This window comes from Hippoglossus stenolepis, chromosome 16 (genome assembly GCF_022539355.2).
Source record: "Hippoglossus stenolepis isolate QCI-W04-F060 chromosome 16, HSTE1.2, whole genome shotgun sequence".
Classification (NCBI taxonomy): Eukaryota; Metazoa; Chordata; class Actinopteri; order Pleuronectiformes; family Pleuronectidae; genus Hippoglossus; species Hippoglossus stenolepis.
In genome coordinates, this window is record NC_061498.1 from 17,025,364 (window position 1) to 17,040,256 (window position 14,893).

The window sequence follows — 14,893 nt, forward strand, 5'->3', positions numbered from 1 at the left end:
TCACTTGAAACCCTGGCAGGAGCAGCGGAGCTTTGCGGAGGAGAGGGAAGACACCATGAGGGGTAAAAGCGTTTCAGAGCCATTAAAAACCTGCCAGCTGATGAACTCATGAGGCCCTGGAGACAGAACGTTAACAATGACCGATGCTGATCAGCTCTGACTGACAGTTTGACCGGGTGATAGACCTGTCAGCGTTTAAACGAAGCACACTAAAACGACTTTATATAACATATCTTCACAGGGAACAGGATCAAAGTTGACCAAAAAAGGGAGCTAAAATCTTTCATATCCCAAACGTATACTTTATTTCATAATTCTTTTGTAGTATTTGAAATATAATTGTGATAAAAGCCCCTTCACCCACCCTTCTTCACAGCAGTAAGAACCACAGGGTGGAAGAGATCCAGGCCATTTTTATGTCTCTGTGCTCATTTTGCACCTTTTGATGTCATTTTGTTTATTGTGGAGCATTTGTTTCTTCTTTATTTGTTTTCTATTTATTTGTGGTCATATTGTGATTGGTTTTGTGCTTATATGGCAATTTTCTTCATCTCTTTGTAGTGGTTTTGCATCTCTTTTTTGTTATTTTGTGTGTCTCTTTGGTCATTTTGCATCTCTCTGTAGTCATTTTCATGGTTTTGGTTGTCTCTTCTTATTTTGCATTTCTTTTTGGTTGTGTCTCTCGTCATTTTGTGTCTCCTTGTGGTTGTTTTGCATCTCTTTTTACTCCTTTTATGTCTCTTCGTGGTTATTTTGTGTGTCATTGAGAACATTTTGTCTTTTTGTTGTAGTTTTGTTTCTCTTCGTGGTAATTTTCTGTGTCTTTGGGGTCAGTTTGTGTCTCTTTTCTTATTCTGCATCCTTGTGGTTTTACGGCTGATGTTTTTTTCGTTTTTAGTCTGTTATCTAGTAACAGCCGCATCATACAGAGGCTCTGGTCCAGGGCCTTCATGACCCCTTTGGCCCCTGGACCCCCTGAGCACAGATAGGCCTGTTCAATAATCCGTCCCTGATAAATGACACTTTGCTTCACAACAGAAATGTATAATGTTTCATAAAGAGTAAATAATGATAATGTAATATAATCTAAGTTCGGTATAACTCAACCTGTTATAACCAAAGGATGAGGTGAAAACGTGAGTCTTGACACTTGTTAAAAAAGTCAAATGTAAGCTCACCCTTCCTCACACAGTTATTTTCACACAGTCCCTGAAGCGGCTGAAGAAGAGGTGTAAAGGAAAGAAAAGCCCTGGGATGAATATGAGGGAAGAGCAGCAGCAGCAGCTTTGTGCTCCTACAGGCTCTGACAATCCCATTTGTTCTCCAGCAGCCATCCCTGTCATCGGGGTGTGTTTTATGAGACTGGAGGCTCGTGCACACAGATATGAGAAACAAGGTCAAAGACAGTAGCAAGAGGTCGGTAACCTTATGAGTTCTTGAAGAGGTATACATTTTCCAACACGTTGCAGACATGACTGTAAACACCTACACCCCATGTTTATATGATGAGGATTTGCCATAGATGACATGTGTTGTGAAATAAATATATATTCCCTTCACATTACAAAGAAAACACATAAATATGAGTGACAGAAGCACAATTGTGGACTCTAAATGGTAATGCATCACGTGTGGACATTCTAAACCTCAATGTTTAATTCTGCACTCGTCTTCTCGCTCGCCCAAATCGCCCGGGCAGCCGTAACCTTGACTGTAACAATAAACATTCTTAAGTCAGAAAGAGAGGAAGAGATTGAAGAACGGCTATTTAGGGCAAGTGCAACTTGAGATTCAGATGTTCAAGGAGAACAAAACACCCTCAAGGAAGATTAGAGGGCTCTGTAAAAGTTCCATGAGTCCAATGTATATTCCAATTTTAAATTATTCAACTTTTAAGCAGAATTAACTTTAATAAATGGGGGTTATGATTCCGCAGGTCGTCAGCGATGATTTCTCATCTGTTTCGAACAGGTTGAAATGATTCATATATTGTGGATTCAAAGCAGATATAAGAGACTAACTATAGGTGTCCTACATGATCCGGTGAGCCACTATGGAGGATGACACCACAGTTATTCAACACTTGCATTAGTGCACGTTAAGCCAAACTGAGGCAGGTCCTCTCTACCTTTACAGTCACTTTCCCATGACCGACCACCCCCACTAAAGCTCAGCGTTCAATATTCAGCATTGAAATTCAAGCCTAAGAAATCATTTTGCGGACAAAACTTAATTGACTGCTCACATTTTTTAAGGATCATGGCAGTGAGAAGATGGCGGACTAATCTGTTGCACAAACGGAGGCAGGCTTTCTAAATATTTCAGTAAACACACAGCTCCGTGTAAACCTGACAAATTTCATCACATGCTGCCTGATTACCAGGGTTGATTTGATGCCACATCAAAAGATGCTAATGAGATTTTAGAGTGTTTTCTGTGTCAGAGTGCGGCAGCACTGTCGGATCTCTTACTTTAACATAACATTTAAAAATCAAGACAACATTTTCCAATTTTATTTTAAGAGCCTGGTGAACTGCATGGTTTTTTGTATACAAGTCACTGATGTGTATTTGACTGTGTGCTAAAACTGAGCACGATAAACTGTCAAGAAAGTGATTGATTTTAATCAGTAATGGAAACAACCACATTAGACTTAATTAAGATTAGTTACTTTGACAAGTCGAAACATTTTGAGGTTTTTCTCCTTTCTGTATCAAGTTTGATCAACTTTAAAGATTCAGTGTGCGCTGTGCACACTGCTCCTAACAGGAGGCAAATCTATGGTGTCCTTTAGATAATGTAAAAGCATGAAACATCCTCCCTCGAGCCGTTTTCACACATGCACAACGCAGCAGGAGGTGATTTGTTTGAGACATTTGTTTTCTTTTTGTTTTTGTTTTTCAGTTTTGCGTCTGTCGCATGTTAGAAGTGTCTTCAATCCTGCCACTCACTCGCGGTGAATCCTGCGGGGAAACTCCTGCTGTGTGCTACGACATATGCACCTTCTCCAGAGAAATTGCGGAGAATATCCAGAGTTCAGTGCGTCTGAAAGCATCTTATCACAGAAATTAATTTGACAGTTCTGGGCTTCTGTAGAAACATGTCAGTGCAACATGGTCAAAGCAGGCCAGCAACGACCATTGAGTTGCTGGTACAGGAGACTGCAGTTACATTATGGTTGGAAGCCCAGATGCCCCTGCCACTAACTTTCAGCCAAAAGCTTTGTAATCTTAGAGGTTTGTTTGGACACTACAACATCTAGTGTGTGTATATGTCTGGGATGGTGGTAAATAGTTAATCACTTTCTTTCTCAATTTTCATGATCCTTTTTTAACAGTGCACAGTCACACAGGACCTGACAGCATCTTCCTTCAAAGACAAAGTCCTGTCGTCTTCTCAGCTAAATATACATGTGTTCATATACTTCAGTAAAAATGGGAAGGTGACACCATTGTTTTGTCCAATGACAGAGAGTAATGGGTCGTCCCACTGAGCGGGATTAGATACTGCACGTGTCTGAATACTTCAAAGGCAGAAATAAGCGGGGAATTACATGCTTCAGTCGCCATATGGTCCGTACAGAGCGCCCCCCCCCCCCCGCAACCCCCACCTTCAAACTGAACAGGAGCCAGACAGACAGTAATGTGATTACAATTATGTGTCACAAGCACATTCCAGTTCTTATATATCCATCCAACTTTAATCCGACTTTGAGAGTAGGTATTTAGTTTAGTGTAAAAAAAGGCATAGAGGTAATGACCTCTGATCTACTGAGCGGGCCACATGGCTTTCATAGCACTGCCATACAGGTCAGTAGTAGCCAGTCAGAGTTACCTTTGGCCTCAGTTTACCCTCAGGTTTGGCTCTTAGCCTAATTGTGATTAAAAGGCTAAAACTCGCCATGGTAAAATTTAGATTATTATTATTTTCATTATAGCAACCAGTCTGACAGAGACAATGTTAACAGTGTCAGGTTGGACATGTATAAAAGTGTTTTTATTGTTTTTATCCTAAGAAATGTTTTTATTATTTTAGTGGTTTACAGTTAAAGCGCCCAAACCATAGACTTTATATAAAGATGGACGACATGACAGCTTCCAAAGGTTTAGCAAAACCTCTTCCATCACCCAAGGTGTCTTGCTGCAGTGAATGTCAAATAAACCTTCATTTTAGGTAGTTCTCAGTGTTCATATTTCAGATCATTTTGGTTTTCGTTTGTTATTTGATGCTATAAAAACGAGGTGAAACATCATGATTGACAGCTGAAACTGACTTGCAATTGGTCAAGTGCATGATTCAGCAGGTCCTCGCCACAAGGCTCCATCCCCTGAACACTACTGCACAGTCTCTGGCTCCAAAGGACGTCATTGGAGTAAGATGGCAGCATTCATAGCCTGGATATTTTGGCTTCATTTCTGGTTAGTGGGAGGAAGTGGAGATGTATTGTCCATTTTTCTTGACAGTCAACGCCCCAGCACCATGGACTCAGTTATCCAACCAATTTAATCTTTAGGGTCATCTTGCTCTTTGTGTAGCCATGTCTTAACTCATATGAATTTTTAGTTTTTGACCTTTCCCGGATTGAACATTCCTGTCGTTAAAAATTATTTTGACTTTTTTTTTTGTCAGTAATCTTCCAATGTGAGCCAAATTCTCTCAAATGTCAGAACGGAAATGTCCCCAGACAATGGTTTGACACCCTCCAACCAAGAAATGTTGCTTGAGCGTGAAAAAAACGAGGTGAAATCAAGTTTGTTGTCTAATCAGACAGTAAGTTCTTGATATTCTCAACTTTAAAGGATTAACACTCAAAATTCAAAAATCCTTTTCAGCACTTTGATGCTGAAATGCTGAAGTTTAAAATGATAGATGCCTTTCACTCGTATCCACAGAGGTTTTATTGCATGTCAGCAGAACTCTTCAGCCAGGAATAAATTGAGAAATAACTTACATCAATCACTTTTGGCAGAAACCTGCTGCTGCCTCTGTCTTCTTTCGGGGTGCGATATTTTCTAAGTTATAGGCTCCTTTGGCTACGAGCCCAATCGGGGAAGTCACAGACGTTCTGCCCCGCGGTCGACCCTTTGACTCTTTAAAAAATTCTGGCAACTGCAAACCAAGTTAAATGAGTAAGTGAAGCCAGGATCTAATTGCACACGGGCCCAGAGGAAAAGAGCAGCAACATCATTTATAAATTCTTGTTTGGAGGAGTAACATATCATAGCCTGTGCTCACTGAGTCTATATTGAGCTAAACGAATGCTGCTAAAAAACTAAGGTCACTGAGACGCTGCTGTATTAAGGAAAAAAGATCTTCCAGCAGCTTTTTCTGCACTGACAGTTTTAAAACTGATTGTCCAGTTTAGGACTAAAATGGGTATTGAGCTGATCACATGTTGGTTTTAAATGCAGGTATGACTGAGTCCAAAAACAATTCTTAATGCTCAATTTATTAATATCCATAAAATAGGTGTGAAGTCAAGTGCTTACCTCCATTGAAAGACAGCAAATCGACATTCAATATATAATCACATTTATTCTCCTCTTTTTTGTATTTTTGTCTTTATTCAACGGGGACAGCATTAAAGAGCGAGAGGAAATAAAGAGGGAGACCCTGGCGGGAATCTAACCCGGGACATTGCGATTACACGGTAGGCTTCTAAAACCCCTTTGCCATCAGGCGGTCCCTGCTTTTTAAAAAGCCTCCCAGGCACTCTTGGCTACAGCACTTGTGCCTGTGTGAACAAACTTGGCATTAAATGTCCACAGGAATCCTCTTCTCCAGTTTTACAGCCCGCACCCACCACGACAAAGAAAGTGCTCAAGGTCTCGCACATGAAACGGAAAGAGAGCAGAGCTCACTGGAGACGCATGTTCTGTGACACATGCTCTGATGCCAGATGTGAACAGCAGCCTGTCACAGCTGGATGAACACACAGAGTCGACGAACAGTGAGCCACTGATGTAGTTCTTCAGATCAGTGCAGCTCTGATTGAGTCCAGGTTTACGCTTTAAAAAGCACATTTGGTTGAATAATACCGTGTTTGACACAGAATGTATAAGTGCAGACTAAAGGATGTTAAATCTCCTCATCACAGGACATAAATATTTAGTGCTCAATTGATAAAAGGGCACCTTAAGAGCCCTTTCAAAAGGAGCGGGGGTGAGGCAGAGGTTGCGGGCCTCTTCTGGTCTGTTAGCAGCCTCTGTTGGCCCTGGACGTGTTAGTGCATCCACAGTCAAGGTTGTGATGAATGTTCACAGCACTGCACCGACTTCAAGGTACTGGAACCTCTTTGTAATGACAAGGAGAGGTACTACACTCTGTTTGTTGGAATCTGTCTGACCCAATCAGCAAATTAAGAGAAGGATGGCCCACAGCAGAGTGTATATACCTCGGCCAAGGCCAAACAGTCCCCTTAAATTCAACCGGCTGTATCAAGTTACACATGCTTATACACTGTAGATACCGTACTGCATCCTTCCACCAAGTGTCATTAAAAACTGTTCAGTTATTTTTGTGTCATCTTGCTCACAAACACAAAACACAAATCGACAGGAGTGAAAACGTGTGCTGCTTGGCGGCTGTAATGATTTATTAATCCTATGCATATTCTACAGTAAATAATGCTCTAAATATGAAGGGATACACAGAAAAGACAGATTGAGTATTTCTTGTATTTTAGGTACATCATCGATGAAATTACAAACTTACATAACCAAAATTTAGAGCGGCACTAAGCTGAAATTTAGGGAGCCAAAAATAGAAATGAGAGGTGCTTTTGTTTTCTCAAAGTTGCCGCTGACATGTTACAAGACAGCAGCACAGATCCTGCTTCATTAGTTGGATTCTGACAGCAGACAAAGACACGACTGTAAGCACCTTTACAAATTTAAAGAGTAAAATAATGCTCCTACGCAGCAGCGCCTGCACAGAGGATCACAGCATCGCATGTTCAAAAACAGAAGTGAAAAGTAAAGTTGATATTATATTGAGAAGAATTTATTAACAACGCACAAGTAGGTCAATACGTGCCTTTAAATAGCTCAGTGCTGACAAATAACTGTGTGTCTGCGTGTTTAGATGACATTTCCCTTGTCGCCAGCATTTAAAGCTGCCAATCATTTAAGCCCCAAAAGAATGACGTAAACTACGTTTTGTGATGTTTGAATAATGAAGTAATTTCTCAACTTAAGGCAAAGATGTAATGGTGATGAAAACATTAATTGAAAACAAAGATTAGGATAATCGCAGTAGATAAAAATGTCATCATAAACTGAACTGAAGACAAAAATAAATTTAGTTGGATGAAAAACTCCCTAAATGTGTTTTGAGAAAAGAAAAGAAAAGGAAAAAGGAAGAGAAGAAAATGTTCCTTTGATGGGCTTTGTTGTGAAAAAACACCGGAAATGCTGCTGACGTTGTTGTTGTCAAATTGACACTGTCTTCCGGTGGTAGTTCCTGTCACAATGGCTCGGTCACTTCCATTTAACATCGCAGTTGTTTGTTCTGTTTTGCTCTTTGTGTGCACGACACTTGTGTGTTGTAATAACGGCAGAAGGGTGAGTGTAAAAATATCCGAGATTTCCAACATTTGTCTGCAGGGAAGCGGAAACTGCACCTGTTAGCGGTGGGGTTAGCATTAGCGGCTAAAGGCTAACGGTGGGGCTCCTTCTTGTTTCCAGGTCGGTGATGCCCTGGACCTGGAGTTCGGGGGCTTCTCGGTGCCTCTGGAACACTCCTTCGAAATCGGTGAGGTGGTTTCTATCATCGTTGAATCACCGTCGTTGTGTGTATTGTGTTTAGTGGTCACGCCGGTTAGCTAGCTAGTGCTGGTAGCCATGCTAAAGTCAATGGAGAGTGCTTCACACCAGAGTCCATTCTAAAATCCCTCAGTTTAGTATTTGTTGACGTTTTTACGTACATTTATTGACCCGTTTGATCAATGGACATTTTTCAGAACTGCTACTAAAGGTCTACTATAAATCTCGGTGTGAAGGGTAAACAATATTTTAGTTTAGTTAATTGTACCTATTTCCATTGATCACATTTAACGACAGTGACCACAGTGGGTTGGATTTTCGACAGACTTTCACCGAGGGATCATTTAAGTAACTGTTTTTAATTGCTTCCATTTCATGTGACCCACTGAAACCAGATCAGATATTATTGCTACCCTGGACAAATAGAATACACATTTCATTTGATATTAGTGCCTCTTATGTTTCAAATGAATATAATGTTTTAAAGAAGAATCTCACTCAGTATTGCACAGACCTCCTCCACATTCCCCTTATTAAACCACATTTAAATTCATTAGATCCTGCTTTTTATTTTGATCTGCACAAACCTGCGCACACTCAAATAAATATCAGTTCCCTAAAAATGCCTGACATCATCCCTACCCTAGACAAATAGGATACACATCTTTTTTATTGGTGCTTCTTATACGTTTTAAAGGGTATATTGGGTAATAATACAATTCAGCATTGGTTTGGAATCAGTGGGTCACATGACATGGTAGCCATTAAATAACGATGCATTTATTTCCTATTCAAATGGGAATTTCTTCAGTCATAAAGTGAAAGGCTGTGACATATCCAACTTTAAATTGCCTTCACTGCGGTACAATGTAATTTCTTATTAATATGTAGATAAATCTTTGGAAATAATATGGTCTGATCCCTCATTGAGTCATGTGGTTAATGTTGTTATTTTCTTTTTATATATAAAATGGTCCTACTGCTTTTTCTTTTTTCTTTATTAAATGACAGTAAATGTGTGACTGTGGTTTATTCATACTGTATGTCCTCTTTTCACTGAACGTCATCCTCCTCGTTTCAGATGATGTTGCAAAGTTTGAGGTTCGTGGAGCACTGGTGTTGAAAGCTGGGAGGGAGCCCAGCGCCTCACTGAGTCAGAACCAGCTGTCGGGGGAAGACAGAACCAAACTGAAGGTGAGCTGTGATTATCAGGTTGACTAGATTTCAATCAGAAAAGAGATGATGTAATCATCTATATTTCAAATACATTTCTAAGTAAATGGTTTCTTCATTACAACATTTGCAAAGAGTGTAGACGAGCAGATTTGAGCAACAGACCAAAGAGTCCAGGGCCGTACAGTGCAATGAATTTATAGTTCACAACATCATCAACTCAACTAAATACAAATGTAACAGTTATTTCAACCCCCTGACTGTGGAATGGACACAATCTTTCTTTTTTTTCTCCGCTTATATAAGGTTTTATATTATTTCAACATTTCAGTCCATAAAACATTCCTGTTTCTTTTATTTAGATTTTTTAATTAAATATGTTTTGTTATAATATCCTGTGAATAGGTAATGTTCCCGCTGTATAAACTGAAAACATCTTTTGTCAATACATGTCACTGTAACTTTTTTTATTATATATTTAGTATATTAATTAACGAGTGTAGGTGGAGCTGGATTTTCTCTGCACAATGGTTTTCCTTACTCCTTACTCCTTATTATTTTCAGAGATGTTTACTCATGCTACATCTTTGTGCACTGTGCTACAAAACTATCAACCTTTATAACACCACATGTGTGTGCAAGAAAAGTAAACTCTCAACCCTGAAGTCATACAAAAAGAATATCTAACCCTTGTTTTGAACTTTGATGACTCCACAGGAAGTGGCTGCTGTCGACGGTCTGTACAGAATCCGAGTGCCTCGTGTTTTCCGACAGACAGACAGACAGACAGAGCGACAGATGGAAGGTTATCTCACAGCGTTTGTCAGAGCCGTATGTATTTCACTTATTTTTACCAGTAAATGATCTTCAGGATAAAAATCATTTACATACAGTTGATCAATAGGACTGTATGAGGACACTGAGAGAACTGTGATGAGATGAGGGGGTTTTGGAAGTCTGACAGCTTCTTGGAACATTTGTGCCATTGATGGGACGAATGAGAAAGTGTCTTGAGTGGTTTTAAATTGATAATGAATGATCCTGAGCTCCCTTGTCATGATCATTGCAGAAACAACCGCTGTAAACCTGCTTGTTGGTCTAGTGAGTGTTCTCATATCTCCCTTTTTTGATTTAATGGTCCAGTGTGTAAGATTTAGGTGAAAGGGATCTATTGTCAAAAATTGAATTTAAAATAATCCTATGTTTTCACTAGTATGTTATTTATAGTAGCCTAAACAGGACAAACTAAAAACCTGAATGCTACCATTAGGTTCTCCTTCATGCTTGGAAGGGGAGGGTGAGGGGCATTCAGCTGCAACATGCAACTTCCCCACTAGATGTCACTAAATCCTACACACCGAACCTTTAATATGTGGATTAATTTTTTCTCAGTGGACATTTTGTTTAGTTTAGTGACTAAATAGTTCACTTAGTATCTTACTGTTTTTTTCAGTGGTTGAATAAATCCACAATGTTATAAAAAAACATCACCACTTGGTAGATAAGACAGTTTTAAAAGTGGAGCCGCTAGAATTCACAGATATTGAATGAGGAATGTTATGAAGTAAATGTTTTGTCTTAAGCTATTTTGTGATTGTTTGCACAAAGTTATTGTTTATACAGTGAACAATTTATCTGGACTTCTTATGGATTTTCTTCCAGTGATCCTACAGCCACCTAAAATTATTTGCGAATATTCACTGTCTTCATGTTTTAATGCTTAAAAGTACGTTTGACTTAGATGCATTATATTAATTTGGGTGTGTGCAGCATGATATCACTCCCAGAAAAACAAAAATTTGAATAAACTGCACTGTGTGAAATAATTATCCTTTTAAGTTTATTCAGATTTTCGAAACAGGCATTATTTAGATCTAATGAATGAAACATCATCACATACAACATACTAACTAGAGCCCAACCCTCTTATCGGCTCTAACACAGAGTTAATAGTATCTGCATTTATGTTTGCAGATATGCACCAACTTTTATTTTACAGAATAAACAATGCAGAAATGTGCATTTGTGTTTGCATTTTACATAAAACTGTTCTATGTATTTGGTTGTATTTGTGTTTTCTTCTTATTTATAGTTATTGGAAACTATAGCTTAAATATCATGCCTCACTTCCTTTGTCTCAATGGCTTGATAATGACCTCTTAGGAATCATTGCCAATTTCGAAAAATTCATATATAGGTCGATACATTGTTTTTTCCCGGCTGGGCTCTGACACTACCCGTGTGATGTCAATGTAACTGTAACATGAAATTGTTTTCTCCTCTGATTCTGGCCTTTAGTGTGCCATGGTTGAGTCCCATCTGAGCGACTCCATCACACTCAACACTGACGTCTCTGGGTATCTGATCGGCGTCTCTATAGTGACGTTACCTGGGGCCTGTCGGGGCACTGAGGTTGAGGACGAAGTTGATCTTGAGGTTTTCAACACTACGCTCCGTGTCTTGCCACCTGTCAATGCACCTGGGTCAGTCCTTTCATCTCATCTACTCTTCTTATGTTGGCACATCGCTGCCTCTCATATCTGTAACTGTCTGTGCATCAGTGAAATCCTCTTGCGTCTCTCACTGGAGCCTTTGATTCAGTTATACTGTATTTGTCTTGGCTGAGGCGCTTCTTGTAATTTTCCCATAGGTAGAACAAGTCTCTCTGCGCTTTTTCTGCCTTTCAGATAAACTCTCTGTTTTGGGGTTTGTTTGAATATTAATTGCCAACTGTCTTACAGACCGGAGACGGCTCTGTTCCTTGAACGAATCGAGCTGGAATCGGAGAAGAAAGCAAAGAATCCACAAGAGCAGAAATCTTTCTTTGCAAAATATGTAAGTACTCGCACACTGCAACCTGCTGATAAGGCCAGCAAGTGCTGCTTAAAGACATACTCTCCTAATTGTTATAGCCATATAGTTAATATGTGAAAATGCCTATTTTGTTAATTTCTCTTCTCCGTCAGACCCACTACAACTATTTTCTGTGCATGTTGCAAAATATAGCACAGAAGGAACATCAGTACTGTGATTTTTGCCGATATTTGTGGCAGAAAAGTATAAATATCTTCTGAAAAGTCAAAATGGTTGCACATCTTCTGTTTGTTCCCCCAGTAGGGTTTAGTGTTTTGAGGGTGTTTTCACACCTGTTGTTTGGTTCGTTCAGTTCATTGAAAAAAACTGATGCATTTCTCCTTTTTGGTCTAGTTTGTGTTTAAACTGACTTTTTACAAAAGACCCAAGAGGAGTAAAGATGAGATCACATGGCCTGACTGGTGACTAGCTGATTGGGCTGTTTCAGTGGTGCTGCACGGACCAGGCAGCAGGTTATGCAGCACTTTTCTGGTTCAAAAGCGTTCACCTTCCCAATCATCATAAAGAGCTTACAAAGGGTTATTAGTTGAGACGGCACCGTGCATATCATTAAGAAACAAATACAGGAAAAAAAGCAACATTTTGTACTGTAAGATTTGTATGTGGTTGCTATGTTTTTTCCTTTAGTCACTTTTTATTGTTTAAAAATACACAGAGGTGCCCAAACTCAAACAAATCTCTTAACTTCATATGTATGACCCTGTTCAGACCTGGTATTAACATCCATCTTGAGTGATTCAAATATAAGTGGACCGCTCAAAGTTCAGGTCTGAAAGCACCCAAATGTATCCTGAGATCCCATCACTCAGATCACATTGGGAGGTGGTTTGAGACGCATGTGGCCACATTCATTTCACTGTGTGAAGGCAATTTGGTCCTGGGCCACATATGAAGGACCACCTCCTCAGCTGGTGTCCTCTGACCTACTACAGTTTCACAATGAACAAAACATATTTTTAAGCTTCTCAGGATCAAGATTCACTTAATTGTCATTCAGACCGTGCACAAGACAAAGTGCATGTGCACAACATTACATTGTGGTTACAGGAGACACATTTTAAACGCAGGATTGAACAGATGAACTTGATGGTGTCCACTTGTGATCAGGTCTCTCAGGGTAGATGTTAATACCAGGTCTATATAGGGCCTAAAACTTTTTGATTGAAAAGGGAAAATCCCTCAACTCTGCACATATGTAACACGTATGTTCTACTATGGTCACCCATGTTGTATAAAAACTGCCCACACATTTATCACCAATCAGGAAAGTGCTTTGTGAAAAGTTAGCTACCAGGAACATGATCCAGTGATAGTTTCACGTTTGGATTTATGGTAAAATTACACCTACTCTCACTCAGCCTTGAGGTTTGTCACCATAGATAAAATGTACCCGATTCTGCCTGGATCACAGCGGCCATAGCTCACAGTTAGTTTTAACAGAACCAAACCGTCAGCTGTGAAAACGCCCGGAGTTGGTTTGAGTCCCAGCTCTGTAGTGTCATTTCCCCAGTTTCCCCATGTGATGCGGTTGCCTATAACTGAACTCGTCCAATCCAAGATAATTCAGACAGCCCAGTTCAATTTTCAACTTTCGAAACACAAAAAAACCCCTGTTAGCTAGAATAAATCTCTCTGCCATCAACCTCCAATATTTGGAAACATCTCTCGTCTGATCTGTTTTATGGATCTCACCATTTGTTTTGCGTTGTGCTGTGTGTTTGTTGCCATGTTCAGTGACCTGTGTTGACTCTGTCCTGTGCTGCATCCAGTTACAGTGTGTTGACTTAGTGCTGTGCTGTGTTCCAGTGGTATTTGATTCTGGGAGGTGCAATCTTCCTCATGGTCACCAATTCGGCAACGCCCCCAGCAGGGGGAGACAGAGAGCAGAGCTGATACCCACTGAAGTACTGTTTTCTTACTTGTGGTTCCCTCTGTCCTCTCCTTCCTCCTCCTCCTCCTTCTCCTCCTCCTCCTCCTCCCCTCCATGTGTCAGGTTTTGTTTTAACTCTTTAGCAATGTAACTAACTGAAAATCACTCGTCCGTTTCCCACTTGTTCCTCCTTCTTCACTCTTTTTTTTTTTCCAGGTTCAATGCCAAATACATTTCAGACTGATAAATAAAAAGTTTGAATTCAATGTACTTTGTGTGTTGGAGCCTCTATGCTGAACTGAACAGAAATCCTTCATCTTAAATGTGGGTGTGAATCTGTTCAGCGTCTGTTTGGTGTTTGACCTTGAGGTTTTTCTTCTTTTGTTCTACAGTCACTCACCCACTTTTACACGTCACCTTTTTTTCTCTTCCGTTTAGAAATTAGATTGAATCTAATCTGGGATGACCAAACTGGAACTGTTGTAGACGCACGTCAGCGATCTCAATCAGATTAGTTATTTCGGAAACAAAGATATTCTTGTATTAACTGCCTTTTTTTTGTTTTTTTTGTACTTGTCTCCTCCAGTGGATGTACATCGTTCCTCTTGTTCTCTTCTTGATGATGTCAGGCGCTCAGGACCAATCAGGAGGTGGAGCTGGGGGCGGAGCAGCCAACGGAGGTGGCCGATGATCGGCACACATAGTTTTTTTCTTTATGTGAAAATTTACTCAAATAATTCTCTTGAGCAGTTTTTAATTGCTGTAACATAATGCTATTTCAGGCAATGTCTAACAGAACTGAAACCTGTACAGAATAGAGGAAATAATGTGCCCTGCAGACGACTGCATTTTTAATACTAATGTGAAAATAAAATATTTGTTCCTCGAACACGCAGACTGAAGATTTTTAAACTTCTCAGCCACAGTTTCTGTTTCACTCTGAGTCTCAGATTCAGTTGTAACACCAGTAAAATAATATGAAGTGTGATATTCTGAAATAAATATTCCTTAAAAGGCAGCAGATCTGGACATAATCAAAACAAATGTCTGATTTGTTAAATTTAGATATTTGTAAGATATTAAACTCCCTGCATACTCAAAAAATGATTAATAACAACTTAAGATTTTAAGCCAGAATTAATGCTTAAAGTGGTTATAATAGTCTCACCAAATTGAAATTAAGTTACAGTGGCTTCAGTAGTGAATGCGTTGA

At 39.7% G+C, this 14,893-nt stretch overlaps 1 protein-coding gene across 2 annotated transcripts; it reads left to right on the top strand.

The window, feature by feature from the left end:
• Positions 1 to 7,413: 7,413 nt before the first annotated feature.
• On the top strand, positions 7,414 to 14,569 carry emc10 (ER membrane protein complex subunit 10). 2 transcript variants are annotated; one of them, XM_035181266.2, is made up of 8 exons: positions 7,414 to 7,562; positions 7,686 to 7,752; positions 8,845 to 8,957; positions 9,654 to 9,767; positions 11,235 to 11,419; positions 11,678 to 11,771; positions 13,617 to 13,714; positions 14,267 to 14,569. In XM_035181266.2, the coding sequence occupies exons 1-7, from the start codon at positions 7,470 to 7,472 to the stop codon at positions 13,701 to 13,703; spliced, it is 753 nt and encodes a 250-aa protein (XP_035037157.2). In that variant the 5' UTR covers positions 7,414 to 7,469; the 3' UTR covers positions 13,704 to 13,714; positions 14,267 to 14,569. The 2 variants fall into 2 exon arrangements, with proteins under 2 accessions (XP_035037157.2, XP_035037156.2); XM_035181265.2 differs by lacking the exon at positions 13,617 to 13,714.
• Positions 14,570 to 14,893: the final 324 nt, after the last annotated feature.